The 14715-nt window shown below is 38.8% G+C and overlaps 2 protein-coding genes across 6 annotated transcripts in view; one reads left to right on the forward strand and one right to left on the reverse strand.

Annotated features, from left to right (window-relative positions):
* Nucleotides 1-121: 121 nt before the first annotated feature.
* LOC119722118 (trafficking protein particle complex subunit 3-like) lies at nt 122-7812 on the reverse strand. Its single transcript, XM_038192150.1, has 5 exons — nt 7624-7812; nt 6195-6292; nt 5174-5273; nt 2802-2984; nt 122-2085 (listed from the first exon to the last, which is right to left on the reverse strand). Exons 1-5 carry the CDS (start codon nt 7663-7665, stop codon nt 1966-1968), a joined length of 543 nt encoding a protein of 180 aa, XP_038048078.1. The 5' UTR covers nt 7666-7812; the 3' UTR covers nt 122-1965.
* Nucleotides 7813-7903: 91 nt separating this feature from the next.
* Nucleotides 7904-14715, forward strand: part of LOC119722117 (CNK3/IPCEF1 fusion protein-like) — a 28996-nt gene continuing 22184 nt past the window's right edge. For all 5 annotated transcript variants that reach the window (XM_038192145.1, XM_038192146.1, XM_038192148.1 and 2 more), the window contains exons 1-3: nt 7904-8040; nt 14005-14168; nt 14316-14518. In XM_038192145.1, coding sequence (XP_038048073.1) covers nt 7983-8040; nt 14005-14168; nt 14316-14518 — 425 coding nt within the window. In that variant the 5' untranslated portion in view covers nt 7904-7982. The remainder of the gene's footprint in view (nt 8041-14004; nt 14169-14315; nt 14519-14715) is intronic.

Consider the following 14715-nt stretch of genomic DNA (forward strand, 5'->3'; position numbering starts at 1 on the left):
TACTTGGTCAAAATAGATATACCTGGCAAAAATTAGATATGAAACGAAAGTATAAGGCCACCCGGCCCCCCCCCCCCCAAAAAAATGTAACAGCTCACAAGATACAAATCAATAGCAATGCAAAGACACGATTGTAACATAAATTTATTTACATAACCCATTTCAACTACCAACAAAACTGGATACGTTTTGTTGGATAAAAACACATTATTTACTGACATAACATCGATTTGCAACACTGCTCAATGAACAAACATTCACTTGGCAGAAAAAGACAACATCAAAGAATTTAATAAGAGGATTCCTCATTAAATGTACGCAAAACATTCTCAAACTCTTTCATGTATTCGTGTTATAGAGACAATGGGGATTGAAAATAAAATTAACTAATTCAACATTCTAGGAATTCAATCTTGAAAGTCAACTTTCGGGACTGAAATAATTTGGAAAGGTTCACAAATCACAATTATTATTGACAGGTTTCAGTTTCTGGGTTTGCTCTTGATGTGATTATAAACGGGGAATGCGGGACAAAGGAAGTTTAACCAGTTTTAATGCAATAAACAAAAGGGTTTAAACACAACTGGGGATTCCACTGAAAAATAACTATGAAAAAACATGTACACATTTACTTATATTCAATGGACATATTTGTATAATATGATGTCTTTAGTGTTTTAGTTCCAGTCCATCACAAGTCACAAGTAATTGTGGATGAACATTGACAAAGGAATACACATGTACTTTTGTCAGTTTATTTGGATGACTTGCGCTGCACATTGGCACGATATGAGACAGAGGGACCCTCCTCTTTTGTGTTGGTCATTGTGTTACCAGAATCTCAGGAATTTCTTTTGAGATATCTAGGGGGATGTATTTATAGGTAACAATAGTCCAGGGTGTGTATAGGGTATAGGGAGATTAGGGGGTACCCCTCTGTCACATGTCCTGCTAGGAATATTGTGCTGGACTGCACCATAACATAGCAAACCACAAAACATTAAATTTAAAAACCTCCAATGAGGTTCAACCACTTAAGCCAAGTAAAAAAAATACTAGTTTCACATCCAGTCATTTGGAAAAATGGAGGAGGGCACTTTTTTTTCCCTTCCCCCTCCCCCCCCCCCCCCACAAGATGGCGGATTTTTTTCAAGATGGTGGAGGATTCCTCAAATTTTCTCATCTATTTTGCTGATATTAAATTGTGCCTAAAGGGGCCATAACCCTTTTTACAGAGCTACAATTTTGTTGCAAACTAATAATGAGACAAATTATGGACATTATTTGTGCAAAATATAATGCAAATGTATACATTTTCAAAATAGAAGAAAAAAGGAGGCGGTCAAGAAAAAAGGAAGCGGACGGGGACGAGAAACTGGTTTATTTTGTTACTTGGCCTAATTGTCATAATTAAACAGCATTAGGTACATTCTGGAACTCCATAAAATGTGGGTTTCAGTTTCAGAGTAGTGTGGTCAAATGGTTACGGTGTTTGACTAGTGTGCCATTATGGTACATGGGTTCGAATCCTGATGGGAACATGGCGCTTGTGTCCTTGGGCAAGACACTTTACTGCAATTGCCTCTCTCTCTCTCCACCCAGGAGTATAAGTGGGTACCTGTGAGGGGCGAGACCAGATTGCGCTGATCTCAGCTGCAGGAAACTGGCCTGACAAACATGGGTAATAATTGCGAGGGGCTTTGAGACCTATACCTTTGGTGGTAAGAAGTATATTAGCAACACAAATTAGTGGTCCTTCACATGCACGTAGCACAACTCATGCACGCAGCACACACTTCTAGCAAAACTGACTCAAAGTGACAAAGTAACAATGCAGTCTTCTTTTGCGAATCAGTCGCCCTTAGAATCCAATATTGTATTTGTGCAAATAGTGGACGTCAAAATCACTGATACACCTGATATATTTATATTTACATATCAATAATTTAAACATCGATAGTTGCCTCACTCCTCCCCAGCAGGTACCGCGTCCTCTAATCGCTTAATGAATTTCACTTTCAGCTCTGTTTGGTTGTCACCTTTCAGGAGGTCTTGTACAAACCGAACATTGACATCCATCTGTACCTGTCAAGTGAAAAAAAAATGACACTAAATTTTAAAAAATATGCTGATTGCCCCGCACTTCATCCCCCAAAAAAGGAGGCTTCCATCTTGCTATTCAAATATTCTTTTCATGTTTTCAAGTGAAAATGGCAAAGGGGTTTTCCAGTAAACCCCTCTGTTCGTCATCAGTCTCCTGATGATGAACAGATCACACTGTTTGAAACGTCGAGTTAACAACTGGTTCTTCTCAGAGCCACACAACTCAAGAGAGATAATATTCCCATGGTGTTACCCCAAACCTTCCATACTTTGTTCATGTCCACCTTGCAAACCAGAATTCTTATTTGACACATTTTGTTAAGAAAAACAAGACTTGCCTGTCCTATTCAAGCTAGACCAGAAAGTCTCACTTTAGGGTATTATTTTTACTCAGGTACTCGGTCAGTCAGTGACTCAGTCAGTCGGGGGGGGGGGGGGGGGGGGGGAGTCAGTCAGTCAGTCAGAGGATAATGGGCTGGCCCATCAGGTCGAGCAAAAATCCAGTTACGTGTTACTGTAATGCCTCTGAGATACAACAATGACACTGGTTTTCTCTCTAAGTATTTTTTCTTGTATTTTTTTTTCCTCACTTAATTTGGAGATGATCCTAAACAAAAGTGTGACTCCCCAAGGGAATTGCAAATCGATTTCCAAAATGTTGGTGTCGTCCATTCCTACACAACATTCACACAACTTACTGTTTCCAAAGCTCCCCTGATGACTCCACACAAGATATTGGAATAGTTGAGTTGACTGTGTTCTTCTGGGAGTTCCACAAAGTCTGTCAGAGGGTTGTTGTCGAATATGAGCGAGAACTCGTCCCCTGCTGCACTCCAATTGGCAACAGTGGGGGTGATTCCAAGAAACATTTTGAAACCGGACTGAAAAAGAAGGAAACAAGTCAGGTGTGTTTACAAACACAAATGCCCCGCAACGGTGACAGTTCCCATGACATAACGCCACTCTTTTAACATCAACTTACATGTACCTTGGTCACATGGAACATTCATTGACAGCATTAGTGTCTTCTGTAGGTTTTATATGAATTAATCCCTAATCCCTATAATCTCAGAATAAATACATGATTTCTATTGTTTTAGCCACTGTGAACTTGACCCTTGACCCTTTGGCCCCAAATGCAATAGGCTTCTTAGGATTGCCAAGAACAATCCACAAACCAAATTTGAAGTTCACATGTAAAGTATTTCTCAAGTTATCGCGCTGACAAGATTTCTATTGTTTTAGCCACTGTGAACTTGACCTTAGGCCTTTTGGCCCCAAATGCAAAAGGCTTCTTAGGATTGCCAAAAACAATCCACAAACCAAATTTGAAGTTCACATGTAAAGTATTTCTCAAGTTATCGCGCTGACAAGATTTCTATTGTTTTAGCCACTGTGAACTTGACCTTTGGCCTTTTGGCCCCAAATGCAAAAGGCTTCTTAGGATTACCAAGAACAATCCACAAACCAAATTTGAAGTTCATATGTTAAGTATTTCTCAAGTTATTGCGCTGACAAGATTTCTATTGTTTTAGCCACTGTGAACTTGACCTTTGGCCTTTTGGCCCCAAATGGAAAAGGCTTCTTAGGATTACCAAGAACAATCCACAAACCAAATTTGAAGTTCATATGTTAAGTATTTCTCAAGTTATCGCGCTGACAAGATTTGTCCGGACACACACACACACCCACCCACCCACACACCCACCCACACACCCACCCACGGAAGGACAAGGCGGAAACAGTATGCCCCTTCGGCTTCGCCGCGGGGCATAATAAAATCAGTAGTAATATTTTCTTTCTCTTTCTTTGGAGTTTATGTAACTATAATAATAATAATAATAATAATTTGGGAGGCTAATCATCCTTACTCGCAGCTGGTATGCTGAATTGCGAAGGACGTGGCTACAACGTGGTCGGGCCGCTGGCACGTAAAGGCGCCTATGGCTGCCGGCCACATCGACCCATATATGACCACGGAGCACAGCCTGAGATCGAAAGTGTTTGATTTTTCCGGAGGGAGGAACACCGGAGGGCCTGGAAAAAAAACCTTGTGGCACAGGAGAGAACCAACGCACAACTCTACTCACATGTGATCCGCGGCCAGGATTCGAACCGTGGTCACCTTGGTGAGAGGCAAGCGCTTAACGCACAAGCCACCCATGCCACCAACTATTGGTGGTCTGGTATTAGTTAAACGTAGCTTTGCTGCTGTTATCACCACTTGCCCCATTAATGTGTCTCAAAAATGTCTTTAGAGCCACACAGCAATGCATGCTAAATTTCCTGAAAAGTTGTGTTTCCTGAAAAATATCATGTTTTCACTTAACTTTTGCCATGGAAGCTACTTTCCTGGTTAATTACCAGAGAAATTCAAAAGGTCACACATGCATGACCCATGGCCTTGAAGGAAAATCCGGCAGTCATTTTGGACAAACTTCCTCCAAAAATTACAGGATAACTGGTCACCTAGAGGTGTTGAATTCAATCTGTCAAAGCAAATGTCGAGTTAAAGAAACAGTCTAAATTTTAAATTTAAGGAAAAGCAGGAAAATTCAGGAAATTTTGCATGCATTAATGTGTGGCTCCCAGTATTTGAGCAAACCGTATTAAACCTTCCTCAATCCTCCAAAATCCTCCAGGCTGTTTTGAAGGATTTTGGAGGAATGAGGCTGATTGGCAAAATATGTCGGTTGATTTTGGAGGATGCATTGTGTCGAGTTCAAAGGCTGCATGCAGCATTGTTTATGTTCAGCGATGCATAATTGAGCCCTGCATTATGCTTGATATCATCCGCACTGCTTCTGAATGTCATCGGCAATGCCTCAACCCATCAACAGTGATTGTTGGAGGATTTTGAAGGATTGAGGCAATGGTCACCCCTCCACTGAACACATTCAAGAAATATCAAATGATTTGGAAGGATTGAGGCTGAATCCCATTATTTTTCACATGGTAGCAATTGGAGGATTTTGCAGGATTCAGGATGGTTTCTGGCCAAAAGGACCTAGGGGGCTAGGGTTAAGGGGCTTTTACATAAACACAAAAGCATGTCTTTAGCTGTCCCCACCTTTGCTATAATATCTGCCGTTTCCCTGAAGTCGTTGCATCTTCTTTCCCCCGAGCGAGCTAAGAAATCTTCCACGAGACGAATACCGATGTTATAGCCCCTGCAATGATGAGGACAAAAAAGGAATCTAATAAATGAACCAATACAGAAACTGTTTATGTGACAAAATATTAAAGAAATCAACAAAGTTAGAGGTCCTAACTAGGTCCAGCTAGGATCAAAAATGTTAGCCCTCTATCTTTTTGGATTTTTGTATATTTCAGGTAAATCCAGTCAGTAAGCCATTTGTAGCAATTCTGTTCATTTTCAAAACATTAAAAAGATAATCAACTTAGTCATTCAAATTGTTTACCTTCATTTACTATTTTTGTATCAATATTTTTGCAAACTTCCTTATATTTTTTAGATGATTTGAGGTTTCCTCTATTCTGTACAGTTCAATTTTATGATAATAGTTTTCTTACACTCAGTTCCTAAGGCCCCCCCCCCAAAAAAAAGTCTCCGGTTTTTGGTATGCGCACACGTCGCTGTAGCCATGCGCGTCGGCAAAATGAAAAAGGTTTTTTTCAATGAAAGATGATGTCTCAAAATCGCCAAACTCACTGGTTTGACTGGAATCCTGCTGCTGCACAATTTTAACGTGTTTTTAGATTGGGTTATGGTCGAGAATAAGCTTTATGTGGCCTCTCTGGACTCCCATATATTTGCACTAAGTTTAGTCGGGCACCATTTGCAGTCATCAGCCGACATTTGAAGCAAAAAAATCAGGTTAAAAAAAAAAAAAAAAGCCGCGTCGCCACACCACATTTTGGGCAAGCTCCATACCAGAAACCGGAGACTTTTTTTTTTGGACTAATGACTTTTTTATATATATAGAGGGTATGCACAGCTGTTTTCCCACAGTAAATGTAATGTGAGATTTGACCTCAGTGAGGTCATGTTGTGCATCTCTCCATAGGACTGATGATGTCATACGCATAGACATTATTAAATGATGATGGTGTGGCGTAAAAGGCTTTACATTTTGTCCAGTTGTTTGTTGACTTCTTCATCGCTTTCATAATCTTTGACAAGCTGTGAGACTAGAGATCCATACGTCAGGGTAAACAGCTCTTGGCTCTGGAAAATGGAAAGAAAAAAATCAAGGAACACATTAAGTTAAAACATACAAAAGAACATTTACATGTACATGTGTATCTTCAACCTACTCCTAGAACTATGAGGCTCCACGTAGTGGAGCCTCATAGATCAAGAAGCCCGCAAAATTGCCTGCAGCACAAAACACTAATAAAGTACAAAAACGTCCATCAAAATGGAGACATTTCACACAGAACCGCTGCACAGTTTGCCCCTATACTCCGTACTTTATCTCTTGACAAATGACATACTCACGTATCATGCGCAGAACTAACATAGGTGGATTCTCTCGGATTTTAGGCCAAAATGATGAAAAATATGCCCTTTCCGCACTGAGCCAACCTGACACTTGAAACGTGCACGCATATGATCGAGCAATGATTTTCGGTTCGCTCGGAGCAAACTTGTACGCATGCACATACTATCATTTCGACCGTACCCCCCGCGGCGCGCTCCGAGCGAACCGAAAATCATCGCTCGATCATATGCATGCACGTTTCAAGTGTCAGGTTGGCTCAGTGCGGAAAGGGCATATTTTTCATCATTTTGGCCTAAAAACCGAGAGAATCCACCTATGTTAGTTCTGCGCATGTCAAGAGATAAAGTACGGAGTATAGGGGCAAACTGTGCAGCGGTTCTGTGTGAAATGTCTCCATTTTGATGGACGTTTTTGTACTTTATTAGTGTTTTGTGCTGCAGGCAATTTTGCGGGCTTCTTGATCTATGACTATGAGGCTCCACTACCATAGTTCTAGGAGTATCTTCAACCCTCTGTAATCTGTGCAGGTAACGCTTGCAACACGCGCAAGTTATCACACCTAAATTGAATGCCAGTGCGTAGAAATAAGACCACGTAGCGTTAGGGGGTCTAACGAATGACGATACATTGTATCCAAAATGGCACTGTGTCCAAACACGCAGGTCATTTCATTTTCAGTCTAAATACAAAAAATATTGTGGATACTTAGTGATTCCCAAAGCAAAGTCTCATCAAGTATTTTGTAATTTATAATTTGTTATAATACACGTTTAACCCGCCTATTTTTAAGACAAATAAGACAATGTAAGGTCACAAACTGTCAACATTTTCTTCCTCACCTCCTGGCAATGAATAGGCATACTGTGTACAAACCAATGGGGGTCTTGACCAATATTGACCCAAGTAATAACAAGGTTCTCAATGCATGTTTTTAATGAAAAAAAAATTATATTATTAATTAGGCCTAATGAAACTTTGTTTTTCAATTTTATTTTAGGGAAACCAATCAACAGAATGAAAACGTGTAAAAAAATGACAAACTATTTGCACATACCACTTTTCTTGGGTCAGCAGATCGACCACCTTGTCTTGACATAATTCTCAGTGGGATTTCACGTCTCTCGCTCAAAGAAATTGAGAAAAAAACTGATTTATTAAAATGATTTCGACAAAACACCTGCGCCTTGTGTACTGCCCAGTGTAAATGAACGCTCTGGATTTTCAACACCAAAAAGCTGTCTGAAGTCCTGACAACGTACGTATTTACATACCGTGAAGTTTGAATAGCACCAGACTAAATTTTGGAGACGACAAGCCGAGACCCTGGGAACGAGTTCCCGCGGTCACTAAAACATTTACTTCCTGTTTTGAAGTCGCAAGATCGGTGCATCGGGCATCGAAACACTCGGGAAAATGTCGTCTTTAAATATAATCTCGTGGACCCCAGAGGATATTGCAAACTGGATCAAAGGTAAATGTTCATCCGTCTGATGGTTGATAGTGTTTAAGACCTAAGAATCGTTGTATTAATCGGGTAGATTGAGGTAAATTTCCAACCGAATTTACAATCGGGTTTGTCATGTTTGTACATACACTGTATACGCATATTGCACAGCCGGTGTTATGTCAGTTGTAATGTTGTGCATGATTGTTCATTGCGCATTACACTACGTGCAATATGCATGATGGAGGGGGCGGGGCATAACAAGGCTGTTCTTTCTTATTTCTCCTAAAAGTCCTATGATATATTTCTATGGTTAAATCAGTTGTTTCATATTTACTACACTAAGCCTTCGATTCATTCACCAAATGTGCATAAATTGGATCATTGTGTTTTTGTGGGTTTTTTTAATGGTTTTTATTCGGGGGGGGGGGGGTGTGGACTGATTTATTTTTTTTATTGAACTTTGAAGGAAGGTTTTGACACTTTTGTTTGAGTTTGTTTTATCCTGTAAAACTGAAATGATTATTTGTTCATCTACAAAACATTGTGGTGATCGTCATTTTCATATTTTATTTTAATCGCAGTGGCTATTTATATGAATGTCATCATGCGTTTTCCAACAGCTGCTGTTACACAATTGCAACATATTAAAAGTTTTTTGTGTAAATTCTTACAGCAACTGAAGCAATTGGGTAGCTCAGTTATATAAATTGTGTGTGTTTAAGAGCCGAAGTTGCAAAGTTTGGGGACTTTCCCACCTAAAAATATACATTTTCTTACTTTCATTGTTTTAAATGAAATTCGACTCTATATTGAAGTAGATTTAATTTTTCCTTAGTTTCATGGCCTTGCAAAACCACACAGTTTACAACTGACTCTTAACAGCTCTGGAAGATTTTTTTTTTAAGCCCAAGAACTTTTGGTTGACAATTGAAGCATGTTATTGTTTTAGCAACAGCATGTTGATTGTGCCTAGATATTTCAATGGTTTTTGTTGTCCTCATCCAATCATCGCCACAACTTATTTCATCACTCACCATCCCTACCATTCACCACATATTGTAACCCTTTCCACCACCCTAAAAAATTCAAAATTTATTCAAAATACATAGGCCTAAAGATAAGGGGTTTCCGTCAAGTGATGTGCAAACAATGACGGGAAAGAATGTTGCAACCTGACGCTGCCTTCTCAGTGAAGGTCAGTCATTGCAAAAATGATGATAAGACATGAATCTGGGACTGAGAAACATTTCCAATTGTATTAGGAATACTTGTTCTTGACTCTCCATAGACTTTGTACACAACTGCTGAAGTAGCGTCAGGTTGCAACATTCTTTCCCAATGATGCTCCTTTCAAAATCTTGCCATGTTGCTCTGTATAAAAATGTAGGCTTTAGGCCTATAGTTTGCACACAGTCTTTCAAAATACATGAGAAATTTTACAAATTAAACTTTGAGCACCTGTTTTCTCAATCATTATAAAAAGGGATGACAATTGTATTTTCTCTGTCTTAGTCACATGGCATAATGGTAAATTACTGACGAGTCATCAGCAATTACAAATGAAAAGCAAAGGACGTCAATATTCAGACATAATCCAGCGTATCAAATCATTTCCTCTGTCACCTGTCCCCGCGTCACAGTTTGTCTGATTTCCTGAAGTTCCAATAAAAGATAAGTGGTACACGGCTGTGCCAAGGCCTTCAAACAACATGACTTGAAATGCGCACGTCCTGCCATTTCCTACAGTGATCTCATGACTTGGGAAGAGTTTATTTTTGTAACTTGATCTGAAGTACATTTATGTAATAATCTAGTCGTTTATCTTCTTAGTAAAACCCTAAGTCCCTAGCATGATTTACTAGGAACCATACCCATCCTGGCAAATTTCAACACCATGGGAAACTGCACACACAAGCCTGTATTTCTGACTTTGTTTCTGGAGGTGTGCCAACCCTATGTAAAAGACTGTCAGTTTAGGGGTACTGAACCCATCCAGATCTATATTCCAACATTACATGCTGTTGGGTTTTGATTATTTCAGGCACAAATTATCTGGAATCTACCAATTTAATGAGAAAATCCTTGCTCAAAGTGAAGATAGGAATGACCAAATACTCTTTGAAATTATTCCTCCAGAAATTGTATCATTGGGAAGAAAACAATCGTTGAAGGTGGTTAAAAAGTGTGCACGTTGACATAGTTTTTACATGCGTTAGTAACGGAATTCAGTTACAAGACCTCAAAAATTGTGCATACTTGTACGTTTGCTTCTGTTTTCACAAACTGTACAGGGTGAGTAAAAAAAAACGAAACCCAAATGTCGGGCGCATTGTTTTAGTGAAGTTCTGCAAGTAGCACTTTCAAAATCTAGGATATGAAAGCCCAATTCCTTAAGCTTTCTTTTAGTACAAGAATCATTGAAATCATACATGTACTTTTCAAGTTACAGAATTTTAAACACAACCACCGTTTTAAAGTTCTGTCCACGGATCACAAAAAGGTGTTGTGTTCTTTCAGCAAAACGAAAACAATTCACACACATCCCTGTGTAATTTGTTTTCGTTTTGCTGAAAGAACACTGACCTTGGTGTGATCTGTGGACAGAACTTTAAAACGGTGGTTGTGTTTAAAATTCCGTAACTTGAAAAGTACATGTATGATTTCAATGTATGATTTCAAAAACAATGGTCCCAACATTTGGGTTTCATTTTTTTTTATTCACCCTGTACAGTATCCACTGAGGTCAAACTTCAATAAGTTAGTTGTTACATTGTATGCACCCTTCTTAAGCTTTTAGCAATTTTTTTTTCTTCAAATGACAAAAAACACACACAAAGCAAATGATCCTAGATGTACCACATTTGTAGACAAACATGTACTACAGATGTTATCAATATTAGAAGTCATTCTTGTTTTATGTAATTTAGAACTTACAACATGTACAGAAAGTAATTACAAAAACAGGTTAATAGGCCCTATACACATGTACAAAATAGAACTGTTACATACTTAATATGTATAAATATTAAAGAAATCCGTCCAAAACTTCTAAAAGTAAAATTCTTTTAAAATGTCAATCTTTGTGTGGCCTTTTTGTGATCAATATCCATTGTTACATTTCATTTCATGGTTCATTTTGCACTGGTAAATTTTTATTCTAAAATATGTTTTCCCCACAAAATACACATAGCTAAATAATAAGTCATCAAACCGCATGGAATTCAAAGGAAAAACCTATTGTCTGAAAGGTCATCCACAGTACCTATATTGTTGTGGAGTGAATTGGACCGTTCAAAGTCAAGTTCTCTACTTGTTTACCACATTGATACACATGAATGATTTCTGCATTGGGCATAATGTAAAAATACTATGACATGTACTAAGACCCCCAAAAAAGTCTCCCGTGTCTGGTATGGAGCTTGTCCCAAAAGTGGTGTGGCCATGCGGGTGTTTTTTCCCCCTATTTTTTTTCTTCAAATGTTGGCTGATGTAGCAGATGACACTTCGATCCCTTAAAACTCTCAAAAATTTCCTTCGTAGTGGAGCTTGAAGTGACCTCAGTATTAAGGCCATAATGCTTGAGAATTCTGCACCTACTCATGATCTTGACAGACACGAAAATTCTTCAGAAAATTTGGATAGTCAAGACAAAAATCAGAGAAAACGGTAACGTCAGACCATGCAGGGACATCGTGCATGACAAAATTACAACACTGTCTGCAAATGGTGCCCGCGTGCAAAATGTATTGGAGCCCACAGAGAGGCCACATAAAGCTTTCACTCAATCGGAACCCTTTTTAAAAATTGACAGTTAGTCCAGAACGGGCGTTCTCTTTTGAGGTTTTACACCATGACATTATGATGGCTTTTGAAAGTCTTGAAGTTTGGAAAATTCATCATGTTCATAGTGCAAGCACCTTGATCGTATTTTACTTCATAACAAAATTATAGACATGCCATACACTGTATCTTGCACAACCTAGTTTTTGCTGTAGTTGTTGCGGCTTTGTGTATTTTTCCAAATCGACCTTCAACTGTACACAATATAAATTTTCATAAAGAACGCCAGGAACCTTGTATGACTTATATGACCTCCATTGTGTATAGGAAGGATTCAGTGTGCGGGAATTTTAGAAGGAAGCACCTGTAGATTTTAGATTAGTACTTCCTGAAAATACCAAACCCCAGTAGGACTGTGCGCTCATTTATGATGTAGGCAATCAGTATATAATTGTGATGTGTTTTACTTTGCCCTGGCGATCAAACAGCGATAGTCACATAAATCATTGAAGACTACCTGTTGATGTTTTAATGTAATGTAAACGGCGGTTTTGTTAGTGTATTAAGAGTTGTGTTTACCCTTTCTGTGCTATGCACACATTGGACTGAGTTCCTTGTGTGCATACTGTTGTTAAAGGGAATATACAACATTTGCAAACATCGAAAAACAAAACTACCAAGGTTTTACGAAATACCTTACTAGGATGTTGGTAAATGACAGTCTAAAGCATCCTGTAAAATTATGGCACCTGGTGTGAAGTCATTTTCAAGAAAATGGCATTTTGTATACATTTTTAACGGTGGTCGGCTGACCACCGTTGGAAAAACCTAACTATTTTTCAACTACTGCTCCAAATTTACAATGTTTTTTTCTGTCAAAATGTTGTTTGCTATTGGTTACATGTTCATGAACGGGTACAGGCCAGCTAGACTGGTTCCCTTACCTTACAATTTTCCGGCATCTATAAATTTATCCATTTTATCTTTACTGGAGTCAGGGAATCAGACTACTTGAGCATTTTTGTTTTTCTTGGTTTTTCCAGCATTTTCGAACACAAAACTTCAAACATGTCAGTGTAACAATATTTGATCTATTATACTAACCCCTCAAATAGTTCATTTCTGAAAATAACAGCAAAAGCCAATGATGTACATTCCCTTTAAAGGCATTCCTTTCTTGCTACAGAAGGAAGGAAATAACATTTTGGGACAAGGAAAAAAACTGCATTTTGACATCGATGCCAAGTACAAATTCTGCATAACATGAAAACACTAGTGTGCAGTTTTGTTACATTGCAATGTTGAGGCCAAGAAATAGAAAATTGTTTCCTATAACGTTGAAGAAAAAAAAAGGGTGGGTGGATTGCTATTTTTTTCCCTGTAAATTTTATTAGCTAAAGCAAACAAAGTAATATATGTCAAAGACTGACCGAAAAACAAAAAGTTACAAAAAACAATTTATCAACCTGACCAGATGATTTGAAGAGCCTCACCTAAAAAGCGCATAATTTTTTGGCCTAAGGAATAAATTCCATTCACTTCCAAACATAGTTTCTGTTGTACATGTTCATGTGTAATAGAAGGATTAGGCCTCTTATTGACGTAAAATTTAGTGATTCCATACTGTAGTTCATGATATTATGGAGGTTTTTTGCTATAACAATAACAGTAATAATACCGGAGTCTTATATAGCGCACCTATCTACCAACAATTAGGCACTCAAGGCGCTGGAAATTCAAGACAGGTAAATGAAATTTATGAGAAATTATAAGACCCATTATGTGGCACCTTGTAAGGGTTTACAAGGTGCTGCAGTGAATATTGCAGCTACTGCCAGAAACACCGGGGCAAACCCCTTTTCTTAGCAATAAGTGCAACTGGGTTCTTAAACGTGCATTACACAACACACGGGACCTTTGGCTTTACATCCCATCCGAAGGATGAAACAATAATGGTAAAGTGCCTTGCTCAAGAGCACAAGCACCATGTTCCTACGGTCAGGATTCAAACCCATGTACCACGGCACACGAGTCGAACACCGTAACGATTGGACCACAGCACCCCAACAACAATGATATTTTTTATGGGTAAATTTGGAAATCCATTCTGAATGCAATCATGTCTTCCTGGACAGAATCAGAATAGATTCCAAAATATGTTTGGTTTCAAAACATTTTAATTAAATTTTTCCCCACCTATCCTGCCAGGACTAGATAGTTCCTTGGAGCAGTACATTCCAAACTTCCTCGCCCACTCAGTAACCGGCGACCGTCTCCTGAAGATGACGATACAGGAACTTGAAGACATGAAGATTACTAAGATGGGTCATCAAGAACTCATGTTGGAGGCCATTGATCTCCTCTTGATGGTGGTAAGTCAATCGAGAATTGCACATTTCAAAATAGGTCCAGACCTGGAATTTGGTAAGATATTTTCTGGCAGTTAAATTTGTTGTACATGGTGACTATTATATTGTTAAGGGTATTTCTATCCATTTTTCCCCGCTTAATTCCATCAGCATTATGCACACCCGACGGAGACCTTACAGACAGTGGCCCTGAATCTGAACACCAAGGCCAGTAACCTGGCTAGCCTGTTGAAGCAGAGATTGCAGTCAGGGAACCATCCCCAAGACCGACTGTACAGCGCGCCTTCTACCATCCTACTCAAAGTATCCGAGACGATATCCGCTGCCAAGACACTGATCTCATGGCTTGACAGGTAAGCTGTCAAAGTTGCATTTACAAGGCACTGAGTTTCTTAAAGGTACAGTCCATCATTTGTAATTTGGGCATTATGTTCATTTGAAACAACAAAAGTGCTCAAGTCTAAAGAAAGGTGCCGAACAACTAACCTGATGAAGTTTCAGCTCAGTGAATACTGTATATTCTGAGAAAATAATATTCTAGGATATCGAT

This window comes from Patiria miniata, unplaced genomic scaffold, assembly GCF_015706575.1.
Source record: "Patiria miniata isolate m_02_andy unplaced genomic scaffold, ASM1570657v1 HiC_scaffold_14, whole genome shotgun sequence".
Classification (NCBI taxonomy): domain Eukaryota; kingdom Metazoa; phylum Echinodermata; class Asteroidea; order Valvatida; family Asterinidae; genus Patiria; species Patiria miniata.

Coding starts and splice junctions, on each gene's coding strand:
- LOC119722118 (XM_038192150.1), bottom strand. CDS start 7,665: ATGTCAAGACAAGGTGGTCGATCTGCTGACCCAAGAAAAGTG. Junction 5,274..6,194: donor AACAAACAACTGGACAAAAT/GTAAAGCCTTTT, acceptor TCATCATTGCAG/GGGCTATAACATCGGTATTC. Junction 2,086..2,801: donor TCAGGGGAGCTTTGGAAACA/GTAAGTTGTGTG, acceptor TTCACTTGACAG/GTACAGATGGATGTCAATGT.